Source organism: Boleophthalmus pectinirostris, unplaced genomic scaffold (genome assembly GCF_026225935.1).
Source record: "Boleophthalmus pectinirostris isolate CB_2022bp ecotype Guang Dong unplaced genomic scaffold, ASM2622593v1 HiC_scaffold_8, whole genome shotgun sequence".
In the NCBI taxonomy this organism is placed as follows: domain Eukaryota; kingdom Metazoa; phylum Chordata; class Actinopteri; order Gobiiformes; family Gobiidae; genus Boleophthalmus; species Boleophthalmus pectinirostris.
In genome coordinates, this window is record NW_026571515.1 from 2,661,835 (window position 1) to 2,675,094 (window position 13,260).

Genomic DNA, 13,260 nt, shown 5'->3' on the forward strand with positions numbered 1-13,260 from the left:
TAGACTTTAAATTAAATATTGGAAAAGGTCAAAATCTGTTTTCTTGTTTGACACTAAAGCAGAAAAATGAAATAAACTCTTTCCCCATTTTATTGTTTTTCGTTCTTAATTGAAATTCAAAAGAACGAACTGTACGCGGACCTTTGTGATTTAACATCTCTTTATGAAACCAAAGTGTCCGGTGAAAAGTGAAAGGTCTCTGGACGTGCACGAGTGAAATAATAATAATAATATATTCACAGAACTGGGAAACGGTCTTGTATTATTCAATCACACGAGCCTGATTGGAATTAATAAAGAAACACCCGTAAGCGTCCAAATGAACCGGGTTTCCGTGCCGTTTTGAATGCGCTGGGAAATTGTGCGTAAATTGATTTTCGAACGTGACATAAATAAATCGAATTAAATTCCAGAGGTGGGCAGAGATAAGAGAAGGGAAGCGTTGCGATTGCGGCGGAGAGCTGAGGACGGCAGGTCGGAGTCGGCTCCAGGTAAGTGCCACGCTCGAGGGGGTGAGGGAGGCTCGAGGGGGTGAGGAGGCTCGAGGGGGTGAGGAGGCTGAGGGGGTGAGGGGGCTCGAGGGGGTGAGGAGGCTCGAGGGGGCAGGGGGCTCGAGGGGGTGAGGAGGCTCGAGGGGGTGAGGGGGTGAGGAGGCTCGAGGGTGAGGGGGCTCGAGGGGGTGAGGAGGCTCGAGGGGTGAGGAGGCTCGAGGGGTCGAGGGGGTCGAGGGGTCGAGGGGCCGAGGGGGAGGGGGCTCGAGGGGGTGAGGGGGCTCGAGGGGGTGAGGGGGTCGAGGGTGCAGGGGGCTCGAGGGGGTGAGGAGGCTCGAGGGTGCAGGGGGCTCGAGGGGGTGAGGGGGTGAGGAGGCTCGAGGGTGAGGGGTGAGGAGGCTCGAGGGTGCAGGGGGCTCGAGGTGGGGGAGGGGGTGAGGAGGTGAGGGGGTGAGGAGGCTCGAGGGGGTGAGGGGGTGAGGAGGCTCGAGGGGTGAGGAGGCTCGAGGGGTCGAGGGGGCAGGAGGCTCGAGGGGGTGAGGGGGTGAGGAGGCTTGAGGGGGTGAGGAGGCTCGAGGGGGTGAGGAGGCTCGAGGGGGTGAGGAGGCTCGAGGGGGAGGGGGGGGCTCGAGGGGGTGAGGAGGCTCGAGGGTGAGGGGGCTGAGGGGGAGGGGGCTCGAGGGGGTGAGGAGGCTCGAGGGGTGAGGGGGTGAGGAGGCTCGAGGGGTGAGGGGGCTCGAGGGGGTGAGGGGGCTCGAGGGGGTGAGGAGGCTCGAGGGGGTGAGGGGGTGAGGGGTCGAGGGGGTGAGGGCTCGAGGGGGTGAGGGGTGAGGGGTGAGGAGGGGGCTCGAGGGGGTGAGGAGGGGGTGAGGAGGCTCGAGGGGTGAGGGGGCTCGGGGTGAGGGGTGAGGGGGCTCGAGGGGGGTGAGGGGGCTCGAGGGGGTGAGGGGGCTCGAGGGGGTGAGGAGGCTCGAGGGGTGAGGGGTGAGGAGGCTCGAGGGGGTGAGGGGGCTCGAGGGGTGAGGGCTCGAGGGGGTGAGGAGGCTCGAGGGGGTGAGGGGGCTCGAGGGGGTGAGGGGTCGAGGGGTGAGGGGGTGAGGAGGCTCGGGTGAGGGGGTCGAGGGGTGAGGAGGAGGGGGTGAGGAGGCTCGAGGGGAGGGGCTCGGGTGAGGGGGCTCGAGGGGGTGAGGAGGCTCGAGGGGGTGAGGAGGCTCGAGGGTGAGGGGGCTCGAGGGGGTGAGGAGGCTCGAGGGGGTGAGGGGGCTCGATTGATCATGCTAAATTCACCTAACATTATGGACTTTTATGGACAACAGGGTGGAAAAACACGTGTGATTATCTGTAGGTCTACATAACATGTTTTTCTGGACTTTGAGATGCCACGGAGCAGCAAAACTGACATATGTGGACCCCGTGGCATGTTTCCACCCATGATAAGGTGCACTGGGTCAGCAGTATTGTTCATTTTCTTTCTGTATATGCTAAACTCAACAAGTTAATGTTTTGTCAAGATGTAGTATAAAGCTACCCCTGAGTTTGAGTTGGTCACTGAGGTGTCGTTCCGGGGTGACAGTTGTACAGTTGTACTTGGTAATCAACTTGAATCTCTCAATGGAAATGACGAAATAAAGTGGCCTGTTCTCTCGGATTCTCCATCTCCTGTGCTTCTTTTTAGGACACGCATGGAACCTTCCGAAAAAACCCACAGGAGGCTCGAGGGGGTGAGGAGGCTCGAGGAGGCTCGAGGGGGTGAGGAGGCTCGAGGGGGTGAGGAGGCTCGAGGGCGGAGGTGATGGAGGTGGAAGGGACCTGGGACCTGGGGGCAGCCTCGGGCGTGGGGAGGCAGTGAGGCGTGGGTCTCCGTGGAACGCCATCTGTGCCCGTCAGCCTGAGTGCCCCCCACCCCTCGCTGAAGACTCCTCTGACACAGCACCACACACCTGCACGTCCACAAAAACACTCAGATTTATGCTTCACCGGCACAACCCGTCTCTGCTGCTAAACACTTTCTCTTTCTTTGTGGTGGCATTTCCAGTTAAACACAAATCCCATTCATTTCAATAAATAATTTGAGAAAAGTTTCGCTGCTACAGTGTGATATAAATTAAATTCAAGTTTATTGTCAAATTTCCGAATGAAAAACTGAAATTATATTCTCACACTCAATCTTCTAAATTAAATAAAAGAAAAGGAAAAGTCTAAAGTTCTTCTTTAGGGAGACAGATTCCTGCTTCCTGGTGGTTATAGAGGGGGAGAGTTCAGCATCCTAACAGCCTGGTGGATGATTGATTGATTGATTGATTGACTGCATTTATACAGCGCCTTTCAAGATACCCAAAGTGCTTTACAGTTCATTATTCATTCACTCCACACTCAGTGGTGGTAAACTTCTACTGTAGCCACAGCTGCACTGGGGCAGACTGGCGGAAGTGAGGCTGCCAATCTGCGCCATCAGCCCCTCCCACCACCATCACTCACGCACTCACTACTTTAATACTATGAAGCTGACGAAGCTGTTAGTCTGGTGATGCAGGAACTGAGGCTTCTGTACCTCCTCCCAGACGGCAGGAAGGTGAACAGATCCTGTGTGACTGTGAGTGACGTGCATCACTCACAGTTATAAGGGCTTTGCGGCTGAGGCAGGTGGTGCATGTGCGAGTAAGACTACGTTCAGACTGCAGGGTTTAACGCTCAATTCAGATTTTTTGTGAAATCCGATGTTTTTTCGAGGTCGTTCACATTTCCAGTTAAATGTGACTTGTATGTGACTCCAGTGTGAACGTTAAACGGCCCAAAAGTGTCCCACATGTGACACTGGAGACACGACGACGTCAACCGCAGCGAGCGTCTCTGTGTTTACAGAAGTTGTCCAAACATGGACGCAGCATCGAGCACCTGGAGATTTTAAAGTTCCTCTCGTACCGGAGCCAGAACATGAACAACTGACTTGTTTTATTTATTTATTTTATTTATTTGAGACAGGGACAGCGCACAATTTTCACATTAACCTTGACAGGAGAGATGCATTGTACATCAGGTTGTAGCATCAGTGCTAATTTCCACCTGTAGTCCCTGGACAGGTTCATTGATTGATCTTATTTAACTGACCTTGACTGTCAACTGGAGACCTGTAGCATGTTTTGGGTTGATGGGGAAAGTGGAGCACCGGAGGAAACCCATCCAGACACAGGGAGAAACATGCAAACTCCAACAGAAAGGCCCTGGCGACCTGGGGATCGAACCCAGAACCTTCTTGCTGTGAGGTATGAGTGCTAGCCACTCAGCCACGTGCCGCCGAGGAGGAGATTGAGAAGGAGAAGGACGAGGTTTTTGGTCGTGGTGTTTTGTGGTGAGTGGAGATGTGCTTCACTTCAGTCACACAGAGTTCATTAACAATTTTCTCCTACTTCAGCGCAGAATAGTGACGTTTGTGTCTTGTTGATGACGTGTAGGTGGATGAATGCACTTTGGCCGTTCAGACTGAAGTCACATGTCAAAAGATCAGATATGTATCAGTTTCAGGAGCACAGATCCAAGTGTCCTGGGTCACATGTGAAAAAATCTGATCTGTGTCATTCAGACTGACATTAAAAGATCAGATACAGGAACATAGGGGCCAAAAAATCGGATTTGGGTCACTTCAGGTGCAGACTGAACTCAGCCTAAGACGGGGGTGGGGTGTATGTGCCTCACCTGCTCATACAGCACATATGTGGGTGAACCATCATCATGACCACATTCTACAGAGGAACCACTGAAAACATCCACCCACGGCACTTGTCCACTTGAGTTTCTGCAGGAAGTCGAGGAGCTGCTGGACTTTCTTCACCAGTGCTGCAGTGTTGGTCCAGAGCTCCTCACTGATGTGCACCTCCAGGAGTTTAGTGCTGCTCACTCTCTCCACAGCAGCACCGTCGATCAGTGGCGGGTGTCGTGTGTGGCCTTAGTCTCGCTGACGTTCAGCTGGAGGTTGTTGTCTCATTGTCAGAAGATTTACCTCTAAAGTTGGTTAATTTCTGTAAAAAGTTCAGTGTTCACGTGCACCGCGCTGCAGTGATTCTCTGGAGGCTTTGCTCTTTGTACAGAACTTATTTGCCTCATGTAAAATAATACAACCCCAACGACGATGACGCCCGCAGAATAATGAAAAACTCCCATTTACTGCAAAAAGGCTGATTTTGGTTTTCCAATGTTCTGTCCAAATAAAGTTTCTTTTTGACAGACCAGTTTGTCGTTTATCCCGTGACTCTTCTGAAGAAGCATCTGAAACATGTCCTGGTGTAGAGTCACCGTAACATCACGTGACTCTTCTGCATCTGGGTTTATAAGAAGCATCTGAAAAGTGTGTGTAACCCACAAACTGGTCCATAAAAAAGAACCTTTACTTGGATATAACTCATATTTACACTGGACTGTTTTTTTTTTTTTTTTTTTTACTGCTACTTGTTTTCAGATTTTGCATTTCATCAGACTCTAATATCAGATCTCAACAATAACCAGAGCCAAACTATAAATAAATAAACACAACCTGTTCCAGCAATAACAGGTGCCAACAATAACACTTCATTTCACTCTCAATTTAAAAGTCTGAAGAAGTCTGAAGGCCTGATGCACAGGTTCACCTCCAGAGGGCGCTCTGCCACCAGGAGGCGCTGAGCAACACTGAAGTGACATTGATGAGGGTCTGAACAGAAGATGCAAAAGTGGCGTCGCGTCTTCACTTTTTATTCAGCGTTTAGACGAGTGTTTTCAGTAGTAAATCTAAAAGTGTGTGGAAGTGGATTGTGTGTGTTTGTACTTAAAGCAACAAGAGCGTCTTTGGACACACAGAAGTTTTCACGTCACACATTTTCATCAGCTCCTCCTTCCACAAAGTCGTCCCACCATCCACCTGGTTCTCCAGGTCTCGTCCAGATCCGTCTGACTCGACTGAGACGACCTGGTGCGTCCAGAGTCTGACAGAGGTGATTGTAGATTCTTCTCTGTTCACTAATAGTGTCTCTGCACATTCTCCATATTTGTTGTTTTGCCTCCTGTAAGTTTATTTATTGAAGGTCCGACGCATGAAAATGATCCAACATGTTTGTTTCTGTGTCTGTATGTTTGTGACGTAAACATGTACGTGACCTGAGCACATCTGACCAGAGTTTTGCGTCTTGGGCAGTGTAGACGGAAACACTACAGTGAAGCGTATTTAACTTTTCCACTCTGGATGGTGGTTTCAGATTTTTGCGTTTTTAAGCCCCAGAAACGCCGTCACCGTCTAAACCAGGAGAGTCAAACTCATTTTGTTCCAGGGGTCGTGTCCAACCGACTTTGATCCCAAAGTGGCCGGATCAGAAAACTCATGTCATATAAACCCCAAAAATAACAATAAGTTCAAATATTTGTGCAGAGAAACACAAATCTATTACAGAAATATTTTTTAAATTGATGAACTCTTTCTTTTACAAAATATTATAATATTATGAACAACCTGAAACTTTAAGAAAAATACAATTTCAACACAAAGTTTTAACATGAACTTGTCTGTAAACAGGAATAAGTCCATTTTTGTTGTAAAATCCTGCACTCGGCTCCACTTTTCTCATGTTGGACATTTTTCTGATGAGGGTGTCACGGTCAACAGTCAAAACGATCGTCCTTTAAGAGCGTTTGGAAAGAGACAAGTCTTCATTTGTGCTGCTCTGGTGGGAGGGGCCACGTACAGAGACGCTGGAGACGCTGCTGTGATAAACACCACAGAAAATTAACAAGATTTTAATAGAAAATATAATTAAAATATTTTAGTAGAAAATCAGCCTGAGGCCCAGGTTAAAGGTCTTGGAGGGCCGGATCTGGCCCCCGGGCCATATGTTTGACACCCCTGATATAAACAAAAGACACTTCAGATAAAAGTCGTTCTCGTGTAAACAGACCCTTTAAGCAAACAAGAAATTAACCAAAAAGTGGAAAAAAAAATTCTGAAGTACCACCTGCTGGAGCTTGTGTTGCACCTGTGGTACATGTTCCACAGTTTGAGAAACATTATTCTGAATATCTTGTTCCCTCAGCTTTCAAAAGTGTCGTGTTTAAACCCTCCATGTGGACGACGGCTGCTGTACAAATAAATACATTAAATACAGAAATGGGTTTTGATTACGTCCCGTGTCGTTGTGTTGTAACGGCATGAAACACCATCTGTCCGCCGCACGTTTACACATTTACCCCGACGCTCTGTGTGACATATGTGAACACACACACACACACACACACACACACACACACACACACACACACACACACACACACACACACACACACACACACACACACACACACACGTGTTCAGACGTGTCTTCATTTTCTGTCACATTGCGAGTTTGACGTGCGTTTGGCTCCGGCGCTTAAACGGCGTCGCGTGAGGCCCCCCCGCCGCGGCGCTCTGATGCACGCGCCGCTCTGATGTGGAAATGTCACGGCGACGCTCTTTGACTCGCCTCACGCTCCTATTAACGGACGAATCACGGCGCCGGGGTTCTGGGGTCGAGGTGAAACGAGCCTCACAAGTGGAAATCAGCCGAGACTCAGCAGCAGGAGAGAGAGAGAAGGAAAAAGAAAAAGAAAAGAAAAGAGAAAGAGAAAGAGAAAGAGAAAGAGAGGTACAGGGAGAAGCTCAGAGGAGGTGAAGAGGGACAAGCAGGAACAGACGACCTTTCCAGTTTCATATATGACACCTGGGAATATGTTTTATATCACCGAGAATAACTTTCCAAACATAAGAGACAAACTTACTTTTTTTTTTCTTTCTTAAAAAGCCGTCACGTGTGGCTTTTTGAGCTTATTTCAAAGCATTATCCTACGTCAGGGTAACAGTCCTTATTCCGACAGACCACCTCCCCGACCCCATCTGACAACCGACTAAAGTTTGGAGTGTCGCCTTTTTCCCTTGTGTACAACACGTGGACCGTGCCTCTAAACCAGGACTAAAACCAGAACTAAACCAGGACTAAAAACAGAACTAAATCAGGTCTAAACCAGGACTAAACCAGGACTAAAACCAGAACTAAATCAGGTCTAAACCAGGACTAAACCAGGACTAAAATCAGAACTAAATCAGGTCTAAACCAGGACTAAAACCAGAACTAAACCAGGACTAAACCAGGACTAAAATCAGAACTAAATCAGGACTAAACCAGGACTAAAACCAGAACTAAATCAGGTCTAAACCAGGATAAACCAGAAAACAGGTCTAAACCAGGACTAAAACCAGAACTAAATCAGGTCTAAACCAGGACTAAAACCAGAACTAAATCAGGTCTAAACCAGGACTAAAACCAGAACTAAATCAGGTCTAAACCAGGACTAAACCAGGTCTAAACCAGAACTAAATCAGGTCTAAACCAGGACTAAACAGGTCTAAACCAGGACTAAACCAGGTCTAAACCAGAACTAAATCAGGTCTAAACCAGGACTAAAACCAGAACTAAACCAGGACTAAACCAGGTCTAAACCAGGTCTAAACCAGGTCTAAACCAGGTCTAAAACCAGGTCTAAACCAGGTCTAAACCAGGACTAAACCAGGACTAAATCAGGTCTAAACCAGGACTAAAATAAGAACTAATTCAGGACTAAACCAGGTCTAAACCAGGACTAAACCAGGTCTAGACCAGGACTAAACCTGGACTAAACCTGGACTAAAACTATCACTGAACCAGAACTCAACCAGGCCTAAAATCAAGTCTAAAATCTGGACTAAACCAGGTCTAAACCAGGACTAAACCAGGTCTAAACCAGGACTAAACCAGGTCTAAACCAGGTCTAAAACTAGCACTAAACCAGGACTAAACCAGGACTAAACCAGAACTAAACCAGGACTAAAATCAGGTCTAAAATCAGGACTAAACCAGGATTAAAAAAGGACTAAACCAGGACTTAAAACCAGGACTAAAAAAGGACCAAACTAGGACCAAAAAAGTACTAAACCAGGACTAAACCAGGTCTAAACCAGAACTAAACCAGGTCTAAACCAACACTAAACCAGGACTAAAAAAGAAAAAGCGGGAGTGTTCACTAAACTGTCGTCTGGTCGTGTAAATCCAAAAATCAAATCAATTAAAATCAGCCCAAACTTTATAACTTCTTTAACGCTGTCGTCTGCTCTTCACGTCCCTCAAATAAAAACCAAACAAAAACCTTCTGTAGAGCAATGGTGAAGTGGACTGATTGTAATTAGGTCATGAAGTTGCCCAAAAAACAGGCGGACGGAGGGAACAGGAGCGGCAGGTGCTGCTCCCTACGCCCAGGATCTGACACTAACTTTGACCATCTGGAAAAACAGCCAGCGTGTTCTCCTCCTCACGCCAAAGATTCTGTACGTAAACAGGACTAAACAGGTCTGAGACCAGGTTCTCAAAGGAAAAAACAGCCAAAAAACTAAACCAGGTAAAAACTAAACCAGGACTAAACCAGGTCTAAAGGTCTAAACATGACCAGGTCTAAACACAACTAAACCAGTCTAAAACAGGACTAAACCAGGTCTAAAACCAGGTCTAAACCAGGTCTAAACCAGGACTAAAAACTAAACCAGGACTAAACCAGGTCTAAACCAGGTCTAAACCAGGACTAAACCAGGTCTAAACCAGACTAAACCAGGTCTAAACCAGGACTAAAACAGGTCTAAACAGGTCTAAACCAGGTCTAAAACCAGGACTAAACCAGGTCTAAACCAGGACTCTAAACCAGGTCTAAACCAGGTCTAAACCAGGTCTAAACCAGGACTAAACCAGGACTAAAACTAAAACTAAACCAGGTCTAAACCAGGACTAAACCAGGTCTAAACCAGGACTAAACCAGGACTAAACCAGGTCTCTAAACCAGGACTCTAAACCAGGACTAAACCAGGTCTAAACCAGGACTAAACCAAGACTAAACCAGGACTAAACCAGGACGAAAAACAGGTCTAAACCAGGACTAAACCAGGACTAAACCAGGACTAAACCAGGACTAAACAGGACTAAACAGGACTAAACCAGGTCTAAACCATAAACCAGACTAAAACAGGTCTAAACCAGGACTAAACCAGGACTAAACAAAGACTAAACCAGGTCTAAACCAGGTCTAAACCAGGACTAAACCAGGACTAAACCAGGACTAAACCAGGACTAAACCAACTAAAACCAGGTCTAAACCAGGAAAACCAGGACTAAACCAGGACTAAACCAGGACTAAACCAGACTAAACCAGACTAAACCAGGTCTAAACCAGGACTAAACCAGGACTAAAACAGGTCTAAACCAGGACTAAACCAGGACTAAACCAGGTCTAAACCAGGACTAAACCAGGACTAAACCAGGACTAAAACAGGTCTAAACCAGGACTAAACCAGGACTAAACCAGGACTAAAGACAGACTAAACCAGGACTAAACCAGGACTAAACCAGGTCTAAACCAGGACTAAACCAGGACTAAACCAGGACTAAACTAAACAGGACTAAACCAGGACTAAACCAAGACTAAACCAGGTCTAAACCAGGACGAAAAACAGGTCTAAACCAGGACTAAACCAGGACTAAACCAGGACTAAACCAGGACTAAACCAGGACGAAAAACAGGTCTAAACCAGGACTAAACCAGGACTAAACCAGGACTAAACACAGGTCTAAACCAGGACTAACCAGGACTAAACCAGGTCTAAACCAGGAAAAAACCAGGACTAAACCAGGACTAAACCAAGACTAAACCAGGGACTAAACCAGGACTAAACAACCAGGACTAAACCAGGTCTAAACCAGGACTAAACCAGGACTAAACCGAAAAACAGGTCTAAACCAGGACTAAACCAGGACTAAACCAGGTCTAAACCAGGACTAAACCAGGACAAACCAGGTCTAAACCAGGTCTAAACCAGGACTAAACCAGGACTAAACCAGGACTAAACCAGGACTAAACCAGGTCTAAACCAGGACTAAACCAGGACTAAAACCAGGACTAAACCAGGACTAAACCAGGACTAAACCAGGACTAAACAGGACTAAACCAAAACCAAGACTAAACCAGGACTAAACCAGGACTAAACCAGGACTAAACCAAGGACTAACCAGGACTAAACCAGGACTAAAAGGTCTAAACCAGGACTAAACCAGGACTAAACCAGGCTAAACCAGGTAAACAGGACGAAAACCAGGTCTAAACCAGGACTAAACCAGGACTAAACCAGGACAAACCAGGACTAAACAGGTCTAAACCAGGACTAAACCAGGTCTAAACCAGGTCTAAACCAGGTCTAAACCAGGACTAAACCAGGTCTAAAACCAGGTCTAAACCAAGTCTAAAGTCAGGACTAAAATCAGGACAAATCTAGATCTAAACCAGGGTTTAACTAGATCTAAATCAGGACTAAATCTGGACTAAAACCAAAACTAAAACCAGAACTAAAACGAGGTCTAAACCAGGTCTAAATCAGAGCTAAAATCAGGTTTAAACCAAGTCTAACACCAGGACTAAAACCAGGTCTAAACCAGGTCTAAATCAGGTCTAAACTAGGATTAAAATCAGGACTAAAACCTGGTCTAAACCAGGATTTAACCTGGTCTAAACCAGATCTAAACCAGGTCTAAACAAGGGCTAAAACAGGATTTAACCAGGACTGAACCAGGACAAAAACCAGGTTTAAACCAGGACTGAAAGCGGGTCTAAATGAGGACTAAAACCAGGTCTAAACGAGGACTAAAACCAGGTCTAAACGAGGACTAAAACCAGGTCTAAACGAGGACTAAAACCAGGTCTAAACTAGGTCTAACTCAGCAACTTCAGAGAAAATTAAATAATAAAATAACGAAATGGAATAAAATGTTAATAAATAAAATGAAGCAAAGAGTTCTGTGTCTTTTTCCTTTTCGATGAATTAATTTAATTTAGTTTTCTCTTTAGTTCAGTCGAGACTGACTGGCAGTGAATGCACACGCTCGCTGTGTCCCAGTCCGAAGGCTGGTTTTAAGGCCGCATACGTCACTTCCGGTGAAACAAGGCCTGTCCCATTTCATTGTTATGTCATGCAGCCTTCAAATGCAGCCCTAAAACCGGCCTCGTTTCCATGGAGATGGGGCCGCGAACGGAGGACACATCCGAGTATCCTTCACAGCCTTCAGTATCCCAGCATGCACCGCGGCAGCAGTCACATGTTCGAAAACATGGAGGAAAAAGCCGGTCCCGAGAGCGGAGAAAAACATGTGAGTAACACTTTTAACTTTAGGAAATCATTACTAACACAACTGTAAACGTAAAATACGACCATAACTCCCACAAAACGGTCAAATAAGTTTGTTTTTAACTGCGTGAACCGCGGAGTTTTGAGCTAAAGTTTGCCTAGTGATGTGCAGCTAATGCGATGAAAAGTCCACTCAAACTTTCATATTTGGACACATTTCCATCAAACACTCATCATGTTTTTACTGTTGGGGGAAAAGAAGCTCACAGATGATTTAAAGAAGCAACGAGGAGAAAACTCCACGTTTTCACGGACAGTGTAAACATGTAAACAGTTGGTCAGTGTAGCTCGGAGTTAAGATGAAAACACACATTATTTCATACATTCAACTGAAAAAAGACTCAGTCTGACTCTATCAAAGCTCATATTTACTTGTAAATCACATAATATCAGCCTCCAACGTGTGCATTTCATTCAGGGAAACATGATCTGCTTTAACAATCTGTGCATGTTTGTAAAGTGAAGAGTAAATAATCCTGCCTGGACACGTCAGATTTATGATGGACATGAGGCTCGTTTAACAGATTTGTGCAGACACTGGTGTAGATACGACCTGGTGTAGATACGACCTGGTGTAGATACGACCTGGTGTAGATACGACCTGACTGTGTCTGTTCGGTCTGTCACATCTAATGTTATAACAATGAGAAATCTGTTTTACATGAATTTTCTTTTCTCATCTGCAGCCTCCTGTATGAGGACGCGACACACTGCAGGGGCCACAGAACTGTTGGCTGACAAGATGCTTGTGATTCATAAAATGGGTCAAATGCAGATGACAAAGTAAAGCCAACACTGAGCTGGAGGTGCTGACCCAGACTCCTGCCAACGATCAGGTCTGGGGCATGTTACACTGAAAACTCTACTAATAAGAGCTGCAAATGAATCATGCTCATGTTGAAATTATGATTTAAATTGTGAAAATCTGTATTTCTCACATGTGTGGGATTCCTCTGTTCATTTATCTGTTTCAGATGTAAACTGCCTTTGAATCTGAATGTACATCAAAGTTTAAGTTCAACGTTAAAATAGTTTATTGTCAATTCTTCATACGAAAAACATATAAAGAATCGAAATTGTTTTTCTCACTTCCTTGTGTATAAATAAATAATAATAAATGTAAATAGTGCGGAGGGAGTCCAGGTGTTCTTTGGGGCTGCAGGTTCTGTCAAACTTATTTTCCTCTAATAGTTTTGTAGTTTTCTTAATGTGTTTGTCATTACAGGTTTTCACTCTGCAGGACAGAACTTTGAATCAATCAGACGCAACAACCAACCTGCTCTCTCCTCCAGAAGACGAGAGACACATCAGACTGAGTGGTCCAGTCCACTGTCCATGTCTCCATGTCATGTCCATGTCTCCATGTCCATGTCTCCATGTCCACTCCATGTCCACTGTCCCATGTCCATGTCCATGTCCATGTCTCCACTGTCCATGTCTCCATGTCCATGTCTCCAATGTCCACGTCTCCACTGTCTCCACTGTGTCTCCACTGTCCATGTCTCCACTGTCCATGTCTCC

General features: G+C 46.2%; 1 protein-coding gene and 1 long non-coding RNA gene across 2 annotated transcripts; one reads left to right on the forward strand and one right to left on the reverse strand.

Annotated features, from left to right (window-relative positions):
* Window positions 1-402: 402 nt before the first annotated feature.
* LOC129412289 (uncharacterized) lies at window positions 403-3,143 on the reverse strand. The gene is made up of 3 exons (XM_055165601.1): window positions 3,107-3,143; window positions 2,198-2,431; window positions 403-1,778 (listed from the first exon to the last, which is right to left on the reverse strand). The coding sequence occupies exons 1-3, from the start codon at window positions 3,141-3,143 to the stop codon at window positions 403-405; spliced, it is 1,647 nt and encodes a 548-aa protein (XP_055021576.1).
* Window positions 3,144-11,616: 8,473 nt separating this feature from the next.
* On the forward strand, window positions 11,617-13,044 carry LOC129412401 (uncharacterized). Its single transcript, XR_008633697.1, has 3 exons — window positions 11,617-11,701; window positions 12,426-12,575; window positions 12,965-13,044. It is a non-coding gene; the product is annotated as an uncharacterized LOC129412401 (long non-coding RNA).
* Window positions 13,045-13,260: the final 216 nt, after the last annotated feature.

Coding starts and splice junctions, on each gene's coding strand:
- LOC129412289 (XM_055165601.1), bottom strand. CDS start 3,143: ATGCACCACCTGCCTCAGCCGCAAAGCCCTTATAACT. Junction 2,432..3,106: donor GCCGCAAAGCCCTTATAACT/GTGAGTGATGCA, acceptor GTGGACGTGCAG/GTGTGTGGTGCTGTGTCAGA. Junction 1,779..2,197: donor CTCACCCCCTCGAGCCTCCT/GTGGGTTTTTTC, acceptor CCATAATGTTAG/GTGAATTTAGCATGATCAAT.